The sequence below is a fragment of the Seriola aureovittata genome, chromosome 21 (genome assembly GCF_021018895.1).
Source record: "Seriola aureovittata isolate HTS-2021-v1 ecotype China chromosome 21, ASM2101889v1, whole genome shotgun sequence".
In the NCBI taxonomy this organism is placed as follows: domain Eukaryota; kingdom Metazoa; phylum Chordata; class Actinopteri; order Carangiformes; family Carangidae; genus Seriola; species Seriola aureovittata.
In genome coordinates, this window is record NC_079384.1 from 8718758 (window position 1) to 8738572 (window position 19815).

The 19815-nt window shown below is 39.9% G+C and overlaps 2 protein-coding genes across 4 annotated transcripts; one reads left to right on the forward strand and one right to left on the reverse strand.

Annotated features, from left to right (window-relative positions):
• Nucleotides 1-8221: 8221 nt before the first annotated feature.
• LOC130162311 (glycosyltransferase-like protein gnt13) lies at nucleotides 8222-12758 on the reverse strand. 3 transcript variants are annotated; one of them, XM_056366000.1, is made up of 5 exons: nucleotides 12624-12758; nucleotides 11681-11773; nucleotides 10914-11028; nucleotides 9865-9909; nucleotides 8222-9748 (listed from the first exon to the last, which is right to left on the reverse strand). In XM_056366000.1, the coding sequence occupies exons 4-5, from the start codon at nucleotides 9902-9904 to the stop codon at nucleotides 8823-8825; spliced, it is 966 nt and encodes a 321-aa protein (XP_056221975.1). In that variant the 5' UTR covers nucleotides 9905-9909; nucleotides 10914-11028; nucleotides 11681-11773; nucleotides 12624-12758; the 3' UTR covers nucleotides 8222-8822. The 3 variants fall into 3 exon arrangements, with proteins under 3 accessions (XP_056221975.1, XP_056221976.1, XP_056221974.1); XM_056365999.1 differs by lacking the exon at nucleotides 10914-11028 and having other exon boundaries at nucleotides 8223-9748; XM_056366001.1 differs by lacking the exons at nucleotides 10914-11028; nucleotides 11681-11773; nucleotides 12624-12758 and adding an exon at nucleotides 10471-10545.
• On the forward strand, nucleotides 12749-19811 carry adprh (ADP-ribosylarginine hydrolase). The gene is made up of 8 exons (XM_056365996.1): nucleotides 12749-12942; nucleotides 13813-13936; nucleotides 14208-14316; nucleotides 14698-14796; nucleotides 14881-14986; nucleotides 16274-16540; nucleotides 17647-17861; nucleotides 19139-19811. The coding sequence occupies exons 1-8, from the start codon at nucleotides 12935-12937 to the stop codon at nucleotides 19285-19287; spliced, it is 1077 nt and encodes a 358-aa protein (XP_056221971.1). The 5' UTR covers nucleotides 12749-12934; the 3' UTR covers nucleotides 19288-19811.
• Nucleotides 19812-19815: the final 4 nt, after the last annotated feature.

The window sequence follows — 19815 nt, forward strand, 5'->3', positions numbered from 1 at the left end:
CTGTCCCAGTTACCTTTTGTATTTTTCCAACTTATCCCCTATGGAGCTTTACATCAAGAGACAAGACAGTCGCTGACTGAGGAACGTATTATTACATGCCCACTCATGCAGGTGCAAATTAGTCTGATGGAGGCAAAGGACCAAACATGAAACGTGTCTTAAAGCTGTTTCATTTAGAGCTGTTTTCAGAGGACTTCTTCTAGAGGAAAATGTGCTGCATGGTGATAGACACTGATGAAATGCTTGCTGGCGGAGTCATTCAGCGAGCGGCCTTGGTTTCCATATGGAGAGAAGCCGCTGGAACAGTCACTGAGGGCGTAGAACAAGTTTACATGAGTGCATGTTCGACTGTGACGTGTGCAGATGAGTGTGCAGCAGCTTATGAACCCTGCAGCCTAATGTGCAGATTCCCACAATAGGCATGTTTGTGTGTCACTGTCTGTACATTTCGCCATGATAAAGGGACGGGATTGTGTGTATTAAGTATATGTATGAAGTGTGTGTGTGTGTGTGTGTGTGTGTGTGTGTGTGTGTGTGTGTGTGAGTGTGTCCTCTGCCTATTGATATAATCATATGCTTAAAACTATGCAGGGAATTTAGCAGACAGTATATCATATAATCACGTACAGTAATATCTTGTGTGCAAGAAAAGAACGCCGCCACTATTTGAGGACTTATTAGATAAAATGTGATATTGCACAAAATCAATATCATGGAGATCCGTAATATACACAAGCCTGCAGGCTAACTTTGTGGGTAAAGCAGGAATGAACATAACTTCAAAGTTGCTTCGGCTCACTAAGTTTTTTATTCAAGTAAATGAGGAAATTACTGAGGAGTGGCGGCTATTTAAAAATGACTGCCATTGCCCAGTATTAGTGGACAGTAATGGCTTCTCATCTCTGCCCAACAACTGGAGTTCAACTTTTACTGTTACTTACTGAGTGTTTAATGGTGTAAAATGCTACTTGGACATCAGATTTCTGTTTCTGCCATATCAGGCCAGTTTCTTGTATCACAGCCTGAAGCTCAGGATCCCCCCCACCCCACCCCTCATCTCCCAAAGGGGTCACAAGAGAAATCTGAGAAGTCACATGATGATTCTTATACTTTTTGTGTAAGGAAATATACTATAATCATACTGCACGTGTTGTGCATAACTTTCTAGTTTTGAAAAGGTAATTACAGCATGAAATTCTGCAAAAAGCCTCTCTCTCTCAGCATATTTACAAAATTCAACAGTGGACTGAGATTTGCCCATTTAGTCAAGGTCAGGGAAGGTCCTGTGAATTCTCATTTTCATTTAGCTCATGTTGAGGAGAAAAAGCACAAAATATTTTTTACACAAAATATGTACATTGTTGACTATGTGTACAGAGCAGAACAAAAAATAAATTTGTCTAGAGTTGCTCTTTAAATAAGAATAAAATATTTTTTGGACATATTTTTGAAAACAGAGTCTAAGCTTCAAGCATCTGGTTGGACATTTGACAAACAGCAGTCTGCCCATATGTTAGCTATCAAATGTTAGCGATTTAAGTTGCCTGACCCATTATAATATTCAGCATTTGGAAGGTCCCATTGTGCTGTTTGGTTTGTATTCTTCTCAGAGAGAGGAAGCTTAGTAGCCTAGCTTACTAATGTTAGCACTGATTCCCATTCAATGTTAATTCTCCTTCCTTTCTCCTTCATGAAAGAATCAAAAAAACATTTCTTCTCCTCAAAACTGTCTTTTCCCTGTGAATTACTGGAGAGCTTTTATTTTTCAGGCCTTTAAAAATACTTACTGTAAATGAAACTATCTGAGAGCTGAAGATCAATTTGGTTTAACTGCTCACAACTCAAAGACATTAACCTGTCAGAACTGAGACAAGCTTGCACACAAGCCAAAAAGCCAGAGACATCTTTTTTAAAATTTGATTGCAGGTCATCTTCAGCCACCGGATTGTGTTTGAAATGCACTTTTGGACTGTTCATTGCTTATTTAAAGCAAATATTTACAACGAAAAGCAAACATAATTGTTTAAAATATGATACAATCATTGCTTCAATCATTTACACATGTTCCTGCTGGCATAGATTGTTTTGGTTTTATCACAGATGGCCTCAATCTGTAGTTGCGGAGGTGTCATTGCCACGGTCTGTTTAAATTCAATTACAAAATGAATAAATGAATATTTCAGTATTATTATTTACAGTATTTTGCACATCAGTCATAATATTCATTTTCATTTAGAGATTTTTAGGTTCCTGCGTCACTTCCAACCCACACAGCTTTGCATACATTCGCTTACAAAATGCAAACTGACAAGCTGTTATTTCAGCAATGTCTAAATCTGAGCTAAAGTGTAAAGTGTGGAAATGTTGCCTTAAAATGGGAGCATGGCATCGACTGGCTTTCCTTTTTTTCTCTCAAGAGTGCATACATACAGCCCCAGGTGATCTGCAGCCAGCCACATTCAAAACTGAATTCTATTAAAAGTACATTGATATGCAAAAAGGCTTGAAAGGGCATTTGAAAATGAAGATTTTTGGTCTGATGTTGGTTTTCAGTCATCAAAAGAAAATAAATAAGAAAAATGATTATTAAATATTCAATGTTTTATTGAATATTTTGTACAGAAAGTGGCTTGGTGCCATGGTCAAACCGCTTATCAAACCGAGGCAGTCTGTACTTCAAGCTTTATTATTTAAACATTAAATGAAGTGTTCAAGGCCAAACACAAGGTTTTGTAAACTTTTCACCGCTAACCACATGTATGCTAATGACGGGTTTCAAGGCTGCAGTCTGAACTTTATGAGGTACTTTACTTTTATAAAAAAAAATAAAAGATAAAAAAAAAAAAAAACAGTGCCATCAACCAACTAACTGGTTCTATGTTATCTGATCAATTTTATCTCTAGATTGAAAAATATCTCCCTCAGAGTTCATGTGTATGAACTGAGATAACAAGCTCTAATAAGAGAGTGACATATAATGTGATGAATTTCTTATGGAAATATCAGACACATGCTAATTTTAGACTGAGGCGGTGACAGACAAGCTGTGTAACATGCATGAAACAAGGCCCTAATTATGTAAAACTCAATTAATAAACATTAACAAAATGCTGTTGTGACATTTGATGTTCTGTTTTTCATGATTATTCGGTTGTTTTAAAACATGACATAAGCTCGGGGCTGGAAGCAGCAAGTCTGTTGAAGTGCGGTGTTAACAAATTATAATTTTGAGCAAGACAAAGAAAACGGGAGAGAGCTGGAAAAAAAAGAGAAACAGAGAGGGAGGACGGACGAGCAGGACAGGGAGAGGAAGAAGAGATGAGCTGAAAGATAAACGTTTCCGAAGCCGAAAGTTATTGTGATCATCTCAGAGAATTTAAATTGTCTTTTTTTTTTTTTTTATCTCCCTAAATATCTGAATGACTGGATATAAGAATAATAGAGGCCTTCACCAGGAAACATTAAAATAATCAAATCCTGTAGAAAATGCATCACCGAGGAGACTGGAGTTATTCCCGCTCTGTTGAGATATTGACTTTATACATCAGGGACACCTCCTTCACTCTCACAACGCTTTTGAAATTCCTCAGGGATTCAGGATTTATTGGAGAAAATATCAGCGTGCCGTGCCTCGGTTGAGGAGACAGGCCTGTAAAAGTGTTAGGTGGTGTCCTGTGAGACATTTTACTTCATGACGACAATAACACATTAATATTCTAAACAGACATCTAAAAATCCTTACAAACAATATATGTAACCCCCCCCCCCATCCACAGTTTACCTTACAAATTATACAATCAGCATTCCTTTCCATTTACACCTCGCCCTCATCTATTATTAACCAACTGTTAAATGTTAAACAGCAATTTCAGTGTCTAATTTAAGGGTGAGAAAACAAGACAAATGAGAAGGGTATAAGGAGGAGGGAAGTATTATCTAGTCAAGCCAAGCTTTCCCATCTCAATGATCAAGTCTGAATGATTGTGGCTCTTCAAAACAACTGAATTAGTCTGTCAGATGACAACCAAGTGATGCCTGGAACATTAACTTCAAGAGTGACCTTTCATTACCCAGTAGTGCACTTGTGCTTTCATAGCAATGCTCAGAAGACAAATCTCTGAGACAGGCTGCTGGCATAAAGGGCTGTACTCTAATAAATTAAGATTTACACTCACTTGGCAGTTTATTAGGTGCTCTTAGATAAAACTAATGCAGTCTAATACAGCAGTCCTCCAATAAATCCTCACTTCATGAAGGTTCAGTTTTTATTAAAATTGTTTTGCAGGAGGTGTTGATTGAACTGTATGATCATTTTGGAGGTTGTAGTTTGTGTTGCTGTATTGCATTATACTGACAGGTCTTTCTATTATTTTGTCCACCTCATTTACAGCAGCGAGGGAAGGCTAAACAACCGACACACTTCTTTGTTCGCTACAGTTGGTGATCTGTTTTGTTATAAACACCACTGTGAGGCTGAGCTTACAGTTTATTGCCTGGAAGCTGTGGGGGAAACATAACACTGGTGACACATCCGCACACAACCATGTCAGTCATTATGGATTCACATGCACGCACGCACACACGCACACACGCACACACACACACACACACACGCCACTCACTCACTCAGACACTAGTTCCCGCTGTCCCCACACACGCATGCACGCACATACACACACATGCTGACACCCCCATAAACAGTGTTAAATCTCCACCATGTACAGCGCCAATTGTTATCTGCCAGCCAGTTGCTAGGCAACACTGGAACTTGTAATAGCACTCGGGTATCATGGCCCGCCACAGTTGGGGTGGGGTGGGGGGTGTGTGGATGGGGGGTGCTGGGTGAGGAGGTTGAGAGGGGTTTTTGAGCAGGAGCCTCTGGGGTTGGGGGATGACGACGGTCACTCCAACTGGTGCTCAGAGGGAGGTTTATTAGTTCGTCCTTCGACCACCCAACCATTTCTTTATCCGTCACGGGACCCAACATCCAACACTAATGCTATTTCTGAAAAGAGCAGTTCTACATCAGGGGGTATGTTGTTAGATGTGAGCAGCAGGGAGAGATGAGGAGATATCATTTCTTCCTCTGCTATGTTCCCACAGTAGGAGATTGATGAGTAGAGAAGAGTGATATATCACAATGATTTTAACCAAACTATGGTTGCAACAAATGACTATTTTCTTTAGTTTTTAATTAATATTTTATTCATTTTTCAAATATGAACAGAAAGGTAGCAAGACATGACTGCATCAATATGAAAACACGACTGCAGATAGCACTAACAACAAAATACAAAAGTAATTCTAACCGATACACAGTGCAGCAGTTATGATATACACAGTCCTAAAGAAAATTAGAGCTGAAACAATCAGTTGACTAGTCGATCTTCAGGAAAAAAACAAGCTGCTGCTATTTTGATCGTTGATTAATCGTCCTAATCCTCTTCCTAATCTCATTAGAAAAAATGCCAAATGTTCTCTGGCTCCAGCTGCCAAATATAAATACTTATGATTGATTCATTGACCATTTGCTTTTTTTTTTATTAATTCATTGATCAAATAAGACAAATGCTCAGTATAATTTCTGGTGATGTCTTCAAATTTCTTGTTTTTTCAGTCCAAAACCCCAAAATATTCTGTTCAATGTAATTTAAGACAAAAAGAAAAAAATCCTCACATTGGAGAAACTGGCGCAAGAGAATGTTTGGGATTTTTACTTATAAAAATGACTATAATGATTAATGGTTATCAAAATACTCCAGTTAGTTAATCAATGAGTGTCTTATCCAATCAGAAGAAGGATTTGCTTCTGCTGCATCGCCCATCCTGCTCTCAGGCTGTCGAGGCTGCCAACACATTACCCCAGCACACATGTGATCCGCATCCACTCCATCCCTCATCCCTAAGAGGGAACCTGGGAGCAAGTTTGTCAAGCTTAGTCAAGCTTACTGTACCTTCTGCCTGTCGCCAAGCAGAACTAAACTAACCACCCCACTGGAGAAGCAGCGTAGCTTACTGGAGCTCAACCGTGCCAAAGGGGGCAATTTAAAAAACATTATAATCACATGAGAAGAAATGTCTCTGGCTTGATAATTAGCAGTGGCGAGTGGGGGATATCTGTGGTGCTGTTTGGTTTGGCTGCAGTACAACAACATAATGGGCTTCTTCATTATCCTGTTTCCAGCTGTCTCCAAAACACTTTCAGGAGTAGGGAAACACATACATTCATAATTCATGCAGATTTTAGCATAATGGGCTTTTGTCAAGGTGCGAGTGTAAACTGCGTCATTTCTGTCTATGTAAATTCCCCCATAACCATTCATACCAACAGTGCTGTTTTCAAGTACAGAAAAAATCTAAACCATTGCAAGTTACAACTGACACAAAAGTTAGAGGAATAATTTGATATTTTGGGAAATACATCTTTTTGAGATGAAAAGATCAAAAACGATTTCCTATCTGTCAGGATGGTTAGCTTAGCTTAGCATAAAGACTGGAAACAGTAGTACAAACAGCTAGCCTGGTTGCCTACCAGCACGTCTAAAGTTCACAGTGAAGCTAAACAGCTGCTGGCTGTAGCTATATATATTGACTTGATAGACATAAGAGTAGTGTTCATCTTCCCTCTATAACTCCTGACAAGACAGAGAATAAGTATATGTCACACAATGTCAAGCTATAGCTTTAAATTACAGTGCTGTGTGCATTTAATCAAACTTGCTCTTTAGAGCTCATATTCAAATGCACACAGTGTAATACAACAGGTCCTTCAGCTACAGCAATGGTGACATAGTGATAAACTCTGAAACTGTACACCACCACAGTCTGCCCAGGCATATCTGAACATGGACCATTTGTTTTTATTTCACCACTGTGCCTCTCGCCGGCTCTGCTCACTATCGGCCTTTATGGACCCTGACAACTCATGTGACAAATAGCCCACAGGCTGCTTCTCTCCTGATACCTCATCTCCCTCCGCAATCTGCACTTCCCCTTTGATGATAATCGTCTGGTAGCAAAGACTGACCATGTGCATCAGCCATGGGGAATCAGTGTCTGGCATCAGGATCCACCAGCTGCCAGTGTCAATCATGAAGTCTGTTTCAAAGCCACAGTTTGTGTGTTGCAGTGAAACTATGCCACCCTGTGGAGGGAAGCGCTGTGGAGCACATCAGATTGATGAGTAGATCACAGGTTTTGTAAGCCTAGGCTACATCTATAACTGGATTTAGGAGCAGAAAACATGATTTTAATGTGATGTAATGTTTTATTGATCCCCGAGGGAGAATTCTCTTTTCACATTTTTCCATCCACCTTCAGGTCAGAGCACTGGGTCAGATACAACAGAGCTGTGTCTCGCCCAAGGACATGTTAGCAGGACGGACGCTTGCTGACACTGCAGCTTGGAGCTCATGGAGTCCTCTGGTAGAACAATGGTGCTGATACTCAGATCGCCGCCACCCATCGCCAACCCATCGCTACTGTCTTTCTGTGCAGTGGCCAACCTGCACTATGCGTGAAATCGGAGACATAGTTTTCAGTTAAATAAATCAGTGATTCTGGGTTGAGCAGATTTCCATGAATGTGTTATGTCTTCTCTTCTGAAAGGGCTTATGCTATAATTTACACCATGGATTTTCCTCATTACGTTTTATGTCAAATTACAAATGCAGGTAACCTATTCCACACACAAGGCAACTGAGTGGGTTTAATTCTCCACAAGATCCACATGTGAGATCTTCTATTTTGCAGTATGTAAGCACCAGGCCAAATTCCTTCTGCACCCTACTTATGTACGTGTGGTTCTGACCTGATCTGTGGAATGGCTGGCACAGCTACAAGGCCTATTTGACTCTGGATTCATTGGTAATTAATAATCTCTTCGATCCTGCTGACCTGCTAATGGGTCAATCATTACAAACACATGTTGACAAACTTTAAACCCACAGAATTTTTTTTTAAATAAATAGCTTCTTCTTCGAAAATTGAACTGAAGACAGATTCGTCCTGTGCACATGACAGACCAGTCACTGCTGGTTAACATAAAACATATTGCCAGCACAGTAATGTCACTACATACACCAGATTTAGAGCTACAGTATACTGTGATATCCAGAGAGATTTAGCTGGTGCTGATGGGCTTAATCAGCATTGTGTGAGCTTGTTTGATAAGGGCCTGAATGTAATGGACAGAAATTTACAGAGGACATTCATTTACTGTATATAGGCAACAAAAGTCTCAGAATCCAATTTTTCTATTTTATTTATTTATTTTACAGAGGGAACAGAGTTTTAATTAAATGCCCACATTAGATATCCAAAAAGCTAAATTAAATTAAAGTGACACCCATCCAGACCTTAGACCCTCAATGAGAGCAAGGAAAAACTCCCCCAAACAGCCCAGTTAAGAGGCTGAAAAAGGAAGAAACCTTGGGAGGGCCCACTCGAAGAGGGATCCCCCTCCAGGACGATCAGCGAATGGGTGCCAAAAGTGGGCTGATGACATGCTGTTACAGGAACCACCCTCTGTCCGTGTCTTACCCCTAGACTGATTTAATGTACATGTATTTCGGACACTACTATAGACTGTCCAGATTATACAGACACTGACTGAAAATCAAGTAAAGGTAAAACTTGTCTGACCTGTATCCATTCTGGGGATGCAGGGCAGACAGGAGACAACCCTTTTAAAATCCAAACCTCACTGTAAAATTCAGTCACAGTCACTGTCATTCTTCATCCCTGGCGTCTCAGCTTAACGTCTGAATATTTTTGATGCCTCCCTGTCCTCGCCTTCATCGTTTTCTCCTTGACCTCTTCCTTTATGGTCCTGGCTGTGTGGCTTCCTCCTCCACCTGCTGGTTGGTTTCCTCGCCTGTCTCCTCAGCAGCACCTGCATTATCATCTGGATCAATGCTGCTACTACCGTGAGCAAGATCTCTGTTAGTTCTGATTGTAACAGTGTCGTCTGCAAACTCATAACATAGTCTTGATTTTTCATCACTTCTCTCATCTTCTACTGTATCAAGCTCTCTTGAACTTTTCCTGGATGGACCGGGCAGAGGGTCTTCTTCAGCAACCTCAGCATCAGCACCTGCATGTTTGTCAGGGCTATTTCTAGTATTCCTGACAGTGTTATTATTGTCATGGTCAGTGTTGTTGTCACTGTCAGAGTTGCAGTCAGTGCTGCTGTCAGAAAACCCGTCCCACCCCCTGATTCTTTTGCTGCTTTCCTCTACAGCATTCTGTCCATCCTCCTCTCTTGACCTCCTCCTGGATGGTCCAAGCAGGGGGTCATCTTCCTCTACACCCTGGTCAACAACAACTCCAGCACTAGTACCAGCATATGTATGTCCATTATTGTTGTCAACATTGTCATCTATATTATCATTGTGTATGTCATCATTATTGTTGAGGTTGACAGCAATGTCACGGTTGCCACTGCTGGCGTTGTTTTCATTGCTGTCGTTGTCAGGGTTTTCATCATTCGCGTTGTCATTGTTTTCATCATTGGCATTGTTGTCATTGTTTTCAACATTTTCATTGTTGTCAGCGTTTTCATTGTTGTTGTTGTTGTCGTCATGTTGTTCCTCATCCTCGGGTTCCACAATCTCCAGTATGAATGCAAAGCCCTCCTCCTGTAGTTCATTATTAAAAAGGAACTCCAGCCAGGCAATGACTCCAGCATTAAGCTGATCAGCTGGTGGCCGATCAACTCTTGGAAACAACTGACGGGGAAAGTTCGGCCCTGCAAGATCAGTTAGAGAATTATGTTACCATTATGATTAATAGAATGAAGCTGTAAATCAGTCAACCTTAAATGGCCATAATATCAGAGAAAAGGAAGATAAACCAAGTACTTACGATTTCTACCGTTGTGCTCTCCGTCTCCTCTTCCGTCCATTTTGACTAAAAAGATCAGACAAAGAAGTCAAACGCTATCTTACAATATCAAAGTGTTGTTCATTCTACCACAAATATTTACATTTCAATTCTGAAACCCTCAAATTTTACATTTAATTTACATATATATATACAGTGGCAACACAAAGCAAATGAGCCCTTCAGAATCAATCTCCATTTATGTTTAAATTCTTTATCCAAATTACAATTATGAACAAACACAATCTATTTTAACTAATAACATAAAAATCTTTGAAAACATCATTGAAACATCCACAGTGTAGGTTGGAAGAAGTATGTGAACCCCTCAACCCAAAAAGCTAACTGAAGTCAGGATTTATCAAACCTGGACTCCAAACCAGGTCATTCCAAAGGGTTCACATATTTTTTCTTTCCACTGCAGACCAACTTCTTAGAGAAGTTTGCAGAACAAATCAAAACATTTAATTTAACACTATGACAGTGATTAAAAAAAAGTAGTCAACAGCAAAGTTATGTTAACATGTAAATTATAAACTAGATTATTAAGGAATGATAAACTACAACAGGGTTACAGACTTAACTTACCAGAGAGCTGGTCTGTAAATCAACAAATTACAGACTGGTTACAAATTGAAAGTCCTCAAAAACTTTGTCTCCAATTAAAAACTTCAAGTGATACAATGCGTGTGTCAATCTGTTGTTGATCTTAACTAAATGAGCAAAGTTTTGTAGCAAAGTTCTGTGGCAAAGTTCCATAGAGTGACATCATCATTCTATATAAATTATGACACACAGAGTCCTAGAATTCTAGGGTTCTATTTTATTGATTGCTCCTCTTACACCGATTTGGAACATTGTTTTCTATCTGTTTTCATTTTTGTCAACACACCCCACATGAAAAGACCTAAATCAACAATGAACTGATCCTAACCAGTATTACCTGTGTAGCCAAAGTATGATATAGCTTATTTCTCTGTGCCCTATGCTTTGTTGTCCAGAAACTATTAAAAACAGATATTAATCCATACCTTTGCACTAGGTGACATGTTCTGTCATTTGGATAAACATGGGCCCTGTTGTATTTCTTGAGGGAATCCCACACACACAGTCCGTCAGTAATTCGTGCGTGCATCAAATCCACAGCTGAAAGTAGTCCCCATCAAAAACACAATTTACTGCTGTTTGAGTAACATTGGCTAAAACCTATAGTAACCAGATCTTGATGCCCAGGTGTTTCAGGAAATTGCTTCTTTTTTTTTTTCTTTTTTAAATGAAACTGTATTCGTGATCCATTTTGAAAGATTTATGCTTCAGTAGGATCGCATAGGTTTCTGGTGGACTAACCCATAGACCAAGAAATAGTCTGGCACCTAATCCACTGTAAAAACACACAAACGAAAAAATGAGATAGGTAATGCTGCCAGTAGACAGATTATTTTTAAAGCTTTGGACTGTGCTAGGCTAGCTCTTTCCCCTGATTACAGTCTTTATGCTAAAATAAGCTAACCATCCCCTGTCTCCAGTTTCTTATTTACTGTACAGACAGGTGGTATTGATCTTCTTGTACTCTTTGCAAGAAAGTTCATATAAGTGTATTTCAACTGTTCCTTTAACAGGGTTTGGATCAATTCTTTCATATTGACTATTTAAGTTAACGCTGATCATCCTCTGTTGGATGAAATCAGTGGATGACAAGCTCAATGTTGGACTTTGTTGAGAAGTGACTGGATTAAATATTAAATTAAATAAATAAATAAATAAATAAAATAAATATTAAATATTGAATTCCTCCCACCTGGGTTGACTGCCAGCAGATGGAGAACAGAGGAAGCTCTCAGGCTGTGATCTGCCTGGATTATCTAGCCATGGGTTGCACATAGTTCAACATCTGGTCAGAGAGAGAGAACAGAGATAGAGTTACTCACCCCTGACAGCAAGAGAGGGGGATAAGAGACACACAGAAACAGAGAGGAATGGACAAGACTATTTTTGTTTTCCAGTGTGTTAAAAACAATGTCATTCAGCCTAAAGCCTGGTGATACTCCTGCCAATTCCACTGAGAATCAACACTCCACTTTGTGGCTTTAAGCAGATTTCAGCCCTTTTCATCAAATTATTTTGTTTTCAGGTGCAACAAGCTAAAGCCTAACTACTGAAAACTGTGGGCAGAGCCAACACTTGACTAATGCTAAAATGCTCATGGACAACAAAACACTAACATTAGCATAACATTAGCATTAGGCCTATACCTGCTCAGCATCAGGATGTGAACATTGTCCTTGTGAGTGACATTAGTATGCTGACATTAGCACAGCTTTCCAGAGCTAGTGGCATGGCTGTAGACGCTTGTATAATTCTGCACCTGTTTCTGTCTCTTCTTTTATGTGAATATGACCAGTGTTATTTTCATATTCTGTTAATGATGAATTAATTTGCTATCTCTATTGGTATCAATACTCTAAAATAAATGTAGTTTCAGAGTGAATTAATTATTGAAAAGTGATTGAAAAAGGTAGATAAAATATTCTATTATCTCAAAATTGATGCACCACTCGTGTTGGTATACATTTCTGCAGCCTAAAGTAAAGTTGCAATTCAGTTAAGCTTTAATAATTCATTCAACAAATACGAAGTTGTAGTTTTCACATGGATCAAACACAGATCTGTGCAGTGCAGCTGTGAAAATACTGAGTGGGGAACTCGTCAATGATTATCCCGATGTTACACAAAACATTTACCATTTGCTTTATGTCTCCATCTTGCCAGTTGGAAAGCTAAACTTGGTTTGCTGCAGCGTCTTTTTATAGCCAGCACGCTTTCAGGAAGGCCAGCTCACTGGCTCGGGTTCGGGAAGCGAGCGTGCCATAACTTCAGTGAATGAACGCTGCTGTTTTCTAGGCCTTTCTTCCTGGGACTGAGAAAATACTTCCAACAAACACCCTAGCCCAGAGGAAGCGCCAGGAGTGCACCGCTTCAGCTTGCAGCCCCGGTGTCAGCTTATGTGTGTGACCGTCTCGTGAAACCTGATTTCGGGGGACGACGCGCAGCAATGGCCCGGTGAGGCTGCCACAGCATGGATGAAGGATTTCCTGCAGCATGTGCAACATGTTACTTAAATGACTCTAAATCAAGCCAGAGAGTAACTTTTCTGTTTAGGTTGACTCGTTTTTATGATTGATCGATGGTTGAATTCATGGTTCCATATGTCGTGTCTGAACATGTTGAGATGACTTTACAAATGTAGTTACAAAAATAGTTTCTGGAGACATTCATTTGGAATATCCCTTAACATAACAATATGCATTAACATAAGTATTTACAGATCCATGTTTGTACAACCTACTGACAGTACTAACTGATTATGTATTAGTAAGTATTAGTTTAAAATTATTTACTTAAAAAATTAGTTTCATTTTGAATACATGGAGAGAGTTTGAATTAATTTGAACCAGTCGCTGAACATTTTCCTGTGAGCATTGTGATGTGTTTCCTGCGCCTGAGACCTTTTCAAAAATACTACATATCAAACTTTGCTTCCGTGCAATACCCCACGTAAAGAGGCATCAACAAACCAGCCTTTTGGAGACTCTAAGTGTAATTGGATTCAGTGGTTGAGACACACAATAGTCTATTTCACCTACACAACACAAGAAGGAAAGATGAAATGAGAGGAGCAATGATTTGACTGTTTTCAAAATTGAAATATGAAAAATATCTAATATACATTATCATAAACTTTCACTTCTAGAAAATAAATGAACTTGGCAGATCATTTACAAAGTGTCTCCTCAGTATATGTTCCTTTATATGTACTGTAAAAAATTTAAAAAAGTAATTTGCTTATTCCAGAGTTCTTCTGGAGTTATTTATTGTGCATATGGTCTAAAATATTTTTTTGTTTGTTTGTTTTTATATATATATATACAGTATGGGAAAATCTGCTACACTGGAGTACTATAAGGCAGCCATGCTACTGAGTGGTGCTGGTGATGCTATTGGATACAGAAACCAGCTGTGGGAGTACAATGAGTCCGGACCAGCTATTCACCAGGTCAGTGCAGGACCAGTGTGGAAAAAGAAGTGGGTCGGACAGCAAAGTGGGTCCAGGGGCCTCCAGATGCAAAAGGTCCTAGATGGGGTTTCAAGGAGCCCAACACAAGGATGAAGAGTTTATCTTTGCTGTTATTTTATTCACGTGGGAATTTATAAGGATTCATGTTTCGATCATAATTTTTATTGATGATGTCCTTTGTACAATATCTAGTTCTGTTCTGAATTATGATTGAGCTGCTCGTAAAGACAATGAATGTCTGTCCTTGCAGGAGCTGAAGGAGCTCGGTGGTCTGAAGAACATCAAGGCTGAGCTCCCTGACTGGCCAGTGAGTGACGACACAGTTCTGCATCTGGCAACTGCTGAAGGACTGACGAGTGGTGAGGTCAAAAGCACATTGAGCCCATTTGCTCTCTCCGGTTCCTGTCTCTCCTTTTCCCATTTTGTTTCAAACGAGGGGTTGATTGGATTGATCTGATAGTCAGTGTCGTTCTGATGAGGCCTCATCAGGAAACACACCACACCTTCCTCCTCTTCAAGAGCCACAACTAAAGGTTAAATCTAATTTCCAGTCTTCCCTTGATTTGCTGCTCTATTACGGCCCCGCACAAGTGGAAGGTAGATGGCAGAATTTCAACTTGACCTTTACTTTGAAAAAAGCAAACAACCAGCCTTGTTAACAAATGTTACATCTTTAAAAATGTTAATATGGACAGGGTGTGCAGTTTGAACAAGTTAAGTCTGTGTTGTCCCCCTCGCAGGCAAGAGAGGGGAGGAGCTCCTGCATGAGGTGGCTGCTCGATATGTGGAGGGGATGAAAGACATGGAAGGGAGGAAACCAGGGCCTTCAAGCATTCTGGGTGAGAGAAAGCCTAAATTTCTCAAACACATCACATTCATGGGTGGTAAAGGCAGAGATCTGACTTACTTTATTTTCCCTTTAGGTGTGTCCCAGTTGAAGCCTGGGGAGGAAGGAGGCTACAGAGTGCCTTATAACCCTGAGGGGACGGGCTGTGGAGCGGCCATGAGGTCTATGTGCATTGGTCTGATGTAAGACCTGAGAATAAGTACATACTAACTCAGTTTCAGTTTGGATACTCTGTCTTTTGCTTCTGCTCTCCATGAGTTTGTTTATTAATTTTTAATTGTCAGTGACCTTGCAGTTCTGCTTTCCTGAGCAGGTACAGGGCATCTTAATGACTAACTGAGTCAAACTAAAGCCTCTTTTTGAAAGATTTTTCTCTGTATGCAGTAACTCAAGTCGTGGGACTAATAGCGAAAAGGCAATAAGTTACAGATTGATTTTGACTTTGTTGGCAAATATTGGTACTCTCTGTTGTTTTAGCATTTTTCCTTTGTCTCCTGAAATCCTCAGGGTTTTGGTTTTGTTTGTTTGCAATAATCTTATAAGGCAAAACAATTTCCCATACAAGTACACTCAATGTGTTTTAGATTACAATCAACGTGTAAACACCCACCCACCCAAAGACAGTAAGGACCCATGCCGCAAGACACACACATAGAGTAACTCCAGGCAAGACAAGTTTCTTTGTATAGCACATTTAAACAAGAAGGCAATTCAAAGTGCTTTACATAGAGCATAAAGACATCAAGACATAATATAAGGAGTCATAAACCTCTGAAAATAGAAACATTATAAGTTTGCTTTTGAATGTGGACACAGCTCAAATCATCAGGCAGCAAGGAGAGCATGAAAGTATTCCCACCTGGTAATATGAAGGAGTTTCTCAAATCAGTGTGACATACAAACCCTCTTTTAACTTTTAAGATTTTAGTTGCCCTTCTTATGTTACTGACATGACTTTCCAAGTTAAGGTCAGAGTCCAAAATAACTCTGAGGTTACAGACTTACTCGCCATATTTCAGACCCAAGTGGGAATACACTGCCTTACTGTTCTTTTTTATGATAATTATTTTCATTATCAATTAATCTTCTGATTATTTTCTAAATTAATTATTTAGTCGGTAAAATGTAGGGAAAAATATCCAAAAGATATGAAACAGAAAGACAACTTGACATTGAACATTTCACATTTAAATTTACAGCTGAGGCATTCGGCTGCTGTTCTTATCCAAAGTAATTTATGATAAATGCAGCAAATGTACATTCTTTGATCACTAAGCAGAAAATAACAAATAAATAACAGAGTTGCAGGGTTAAAACATCATCCAGAACCATCATGGACATTCTGTGAACTCAATTAAAGCTTGGAAAGAAGTCATTACTGTGAATATAATGTGTATCCAAATCCACATTTCTCTATATATCCTCCATAATAAAAGCTGATATAGACTTTAATACTATGTCCCTGCCAGGTATCCAAAGCCTGATCAGCTGTTATCGCTGGTGGCGGTTGCCGTGGAGACAGGGAGGATGACCCATCCCCACCCTACCGGTTTCCTGGGAGCCGTAGCATCAGCCCTTTTCACCGCCTACGCCGTCCAGCGCAGGCCAATCACGACCTGGGGTCTGGGCCTGATCAACGAGGCCTGTCCAATAGCAAAGAACTTCGTTGTAGGTCGAGGCTTCGCTGTGGAGGAGACAGAGAGAGACTGGGGCTACTTCTGTGACAAGTGGCAGTGGTATGAGGCTGTCATGTTGTATTCAACTCCAGGTTTCCGACATCAGCAACTTCTGTTAGCCTATATCAGTCTCAAGGTTAATAGAGGATGGCATGAGATTTGCACTAAAATGTCAGTGGTCAGTTTGAGTGCAGTGGTGTGACCTCATTTTTCTTCTAAGCTATTGTTCCTAATAGCAATAATACAAATACACAAGTAGATTTCTTACTTAGTCTTACTAAGTCTGGTCATATTCAATATTTTTCTTATTTAAACAAAACCAGCAACGATCCAGCTGCTCCAAACCTGATGTAGCTGATTCATAATTGTTATAGTAGAGCTCCACTGATAAAGATACATCAGCGAGACACACCGTTGTGCTGGGAAACGCGTTCCCTCATTATGATGAACACGGGCACTATCGTTTATTTTTAAATCAATCTCACGCACACTGTCCTGATGCTGTTAACACCAAATGTTAATTACTCCCCACTGAAAATAATCCCCAACAAATGAACAATTTACTCATGTTTGAGTTACTTTTTAACTATAGCACCCAGATGTTTTATGAAATTATTGTGACTTTTTAAGAAATGAAATTTGTTTTATAATTATTTACATCCTCAGTTTGAATGAATGGGCTTGAATGTGAAAGCCACAGACAGTATAGGGAGGTTAGAAAGTACAAACTGACTTTATGCCAGGTTGGATTTGGTCTTCTCATGGATAAATTGACATTAAGAAAATATTAAATATAATAAATGTATAGAAATATAGGAACTTAATTCTGATGGCATTATGTGTGCTTCATTTGACGCACGAACAGTTTATCTGGTTAAAACAGGATGTTGGGTCAGGGCATTACGCAGGAAGCACTTTTTTCTGCCAACATCATACAATCTGTGCAGTCCAGGAGATGTCAAAGCATAAAAAAATACCCTGCCCACTTACTCCATCAGTAAGTACCACTGATAAAAACAGGTGTTTCTACTTCTTATATATAGTAAAAATAATATATCAGTGTGTCAGTGAACCTTGGAAACACTCATTACTTTTCACTTATAGAGATTCACCTAACACCGGAGGAAAGCGTGGATGTCAGGAAAATCTCTGACCTCTGTCCACAGGTACCTGGATTTGAGGGGCATCTCCAACGGGGTGGGCCCTGTGATTTGGCCCCCCTCCTACGACCCAGCTGAGAGGGACGAAGCCTACAAGAGCTTCAGCCTGTCGGGCTGGGCGGGACGCAGCGGCCACGACGCTCCGATGATAGCCTACGATGCCCTGCTGGGGGCGGGTTCAGACTGGGAGGAGCTGATGAACAGAGCGGGCTTCCATGGAGGTCAGAGATTCAGTCAAGAAAATTTCTCTTTGGTGTACTTTTATTGGCTGCCAGGGAAGTATTTCCCTAACCGTAATCCACCAAAACTTGATCTCAATTATCTCTGATCTAAAGTAAATCTTCTGAAGTGTATCTTTAGGTTACACGACTACCATTCCCAATCATAACCTCTTTTAGTATTGAACCTGGTCTTTTGCGTAAACCAGGCCTTCTGGTTTAGTCTGATAACCACAGCACTCTGGCAAGCATTCCTCTCCGTATGTTTTAAACAGAGATGTTTTTCCCAACGTCTGTCTCATCTAGAGTCAGAGCACTTGTGCTCAGACAAGCCATATGGACTGATGGTCTGCACTCTAATTGGTCCTCATCTGTCATTGTCTTGAGGATAAAGGCAGCTTTGTCGAGCCTACACAAATGAAGTGGAAAAGAAACTTTTCATACAATGGTTACTGAGCAAGTGGTGTATAGGTAGGTCTATCTTTAGGTATATAAAGGTTGTCATTTAAAAAAAAAAAAAAAAAACTGCTTAAGAACCGTGGGAATTTAAACCACCTTAACAGATGTTGCAATCAATGTTTTGCCCAGTCTGAAGTCATTATGTTAAAACAATGAATTTGGACATAACTAAAGATTAATGCAACCTCCCTAATGGTGGTAGTGTTAACTCCTAAAAACAAGTGTGTTGATTGACAGGCCTGTGTCCTCAAACTGACCTTTGAGACACTGAACTGAGGCTAGAAAATGTACCTATGTGTCATCAAAATTTTTAAGTTATATTTAGTGATACATAATTTGTCATCTTAATTACCAATAAATATCCACTAGATTTCCTCTTTTGACTTAATAGTATTGTGCAATAATGCCTGATAAACAAAAGATTAATATGTGACTTCCCTAACCTAAATACATATCATGATGAATGTTGATATTGTTAGAATATCCTCAGCGATCTGCTTATTAATTGTCGGTGACCCTAAAGTTGGTAAGAGTACCTTCTAGGTGAAAGACATCTGGAAGCCAATGAAGACATTTTGCACTATAGTGCCATATGGTTCTGTTGAATTTAAACCTCCATTAACTTTTTTTGGTCACTCTTGAGCAGCAAAACCATCTGAACACAAAAATGACATATTATATACACTATGACTTTTTAAAGCAAGACTTTAAAAGGTTTCCCGAACATGTGACAATTATGAAATAATAGGTGCAAACAGTTGCAGTGAAAAACTCAATTCTCATGCTGTTCTCTCTGTCCATCTACTTTTCTTCCTGATCAGGCGACAGCGACAGCACAGCGGTGATTGCCTGCTGCTGCTGGGGCCTCCTCAATGGCACACAGGGGGTCCCTGAAGGCAACTACTCCAACCTGGAGTACAGGGACCGACTGGAGCGCAGCGCCGAGCAGCTCTATGCCCTGTCACACTGAGGCCATCAAAACCTGCCGTGCTGAAAGTGTGTGTCCCAACATGTTGCACTGGGAGGAAAGTAGGCCACACACTGACACATTGACGATCTTGAGCGCTGTCACTTAACCACAAAGTGTGGTGTCATACTTGCCTGAAGGGGAAGCAGAGTGTCCCACTAACCTAAAGTCATATCAAGGACTGATGTTGGCACCGAGGTTGGTGGTTACAAAGGGGTCCCCCTAGTGACCGTTTTAAATTAACATGCAGAGTTGTACCACTGAGCACAACGAATCCAAGCTAATGAGAATGTGAAGAGAACACAATAAGTCCCCTAGGAGATAATTACTTCGTTTTGTCTGCCTGACATAATAGCAAATGCTTAGCGAGCTTCAAATTAAAAGTGCTCTTGTTATTGTCTAATGAAAAATATATTTCTGTGCCTCATTATAGCTGTTAACTGTTACTTCATGCAGAGAAGAGCATAACTGTAACTGCAATACTCCAGACAAGCACAATTAATCATACAATAAATTATACAAACAGACCTT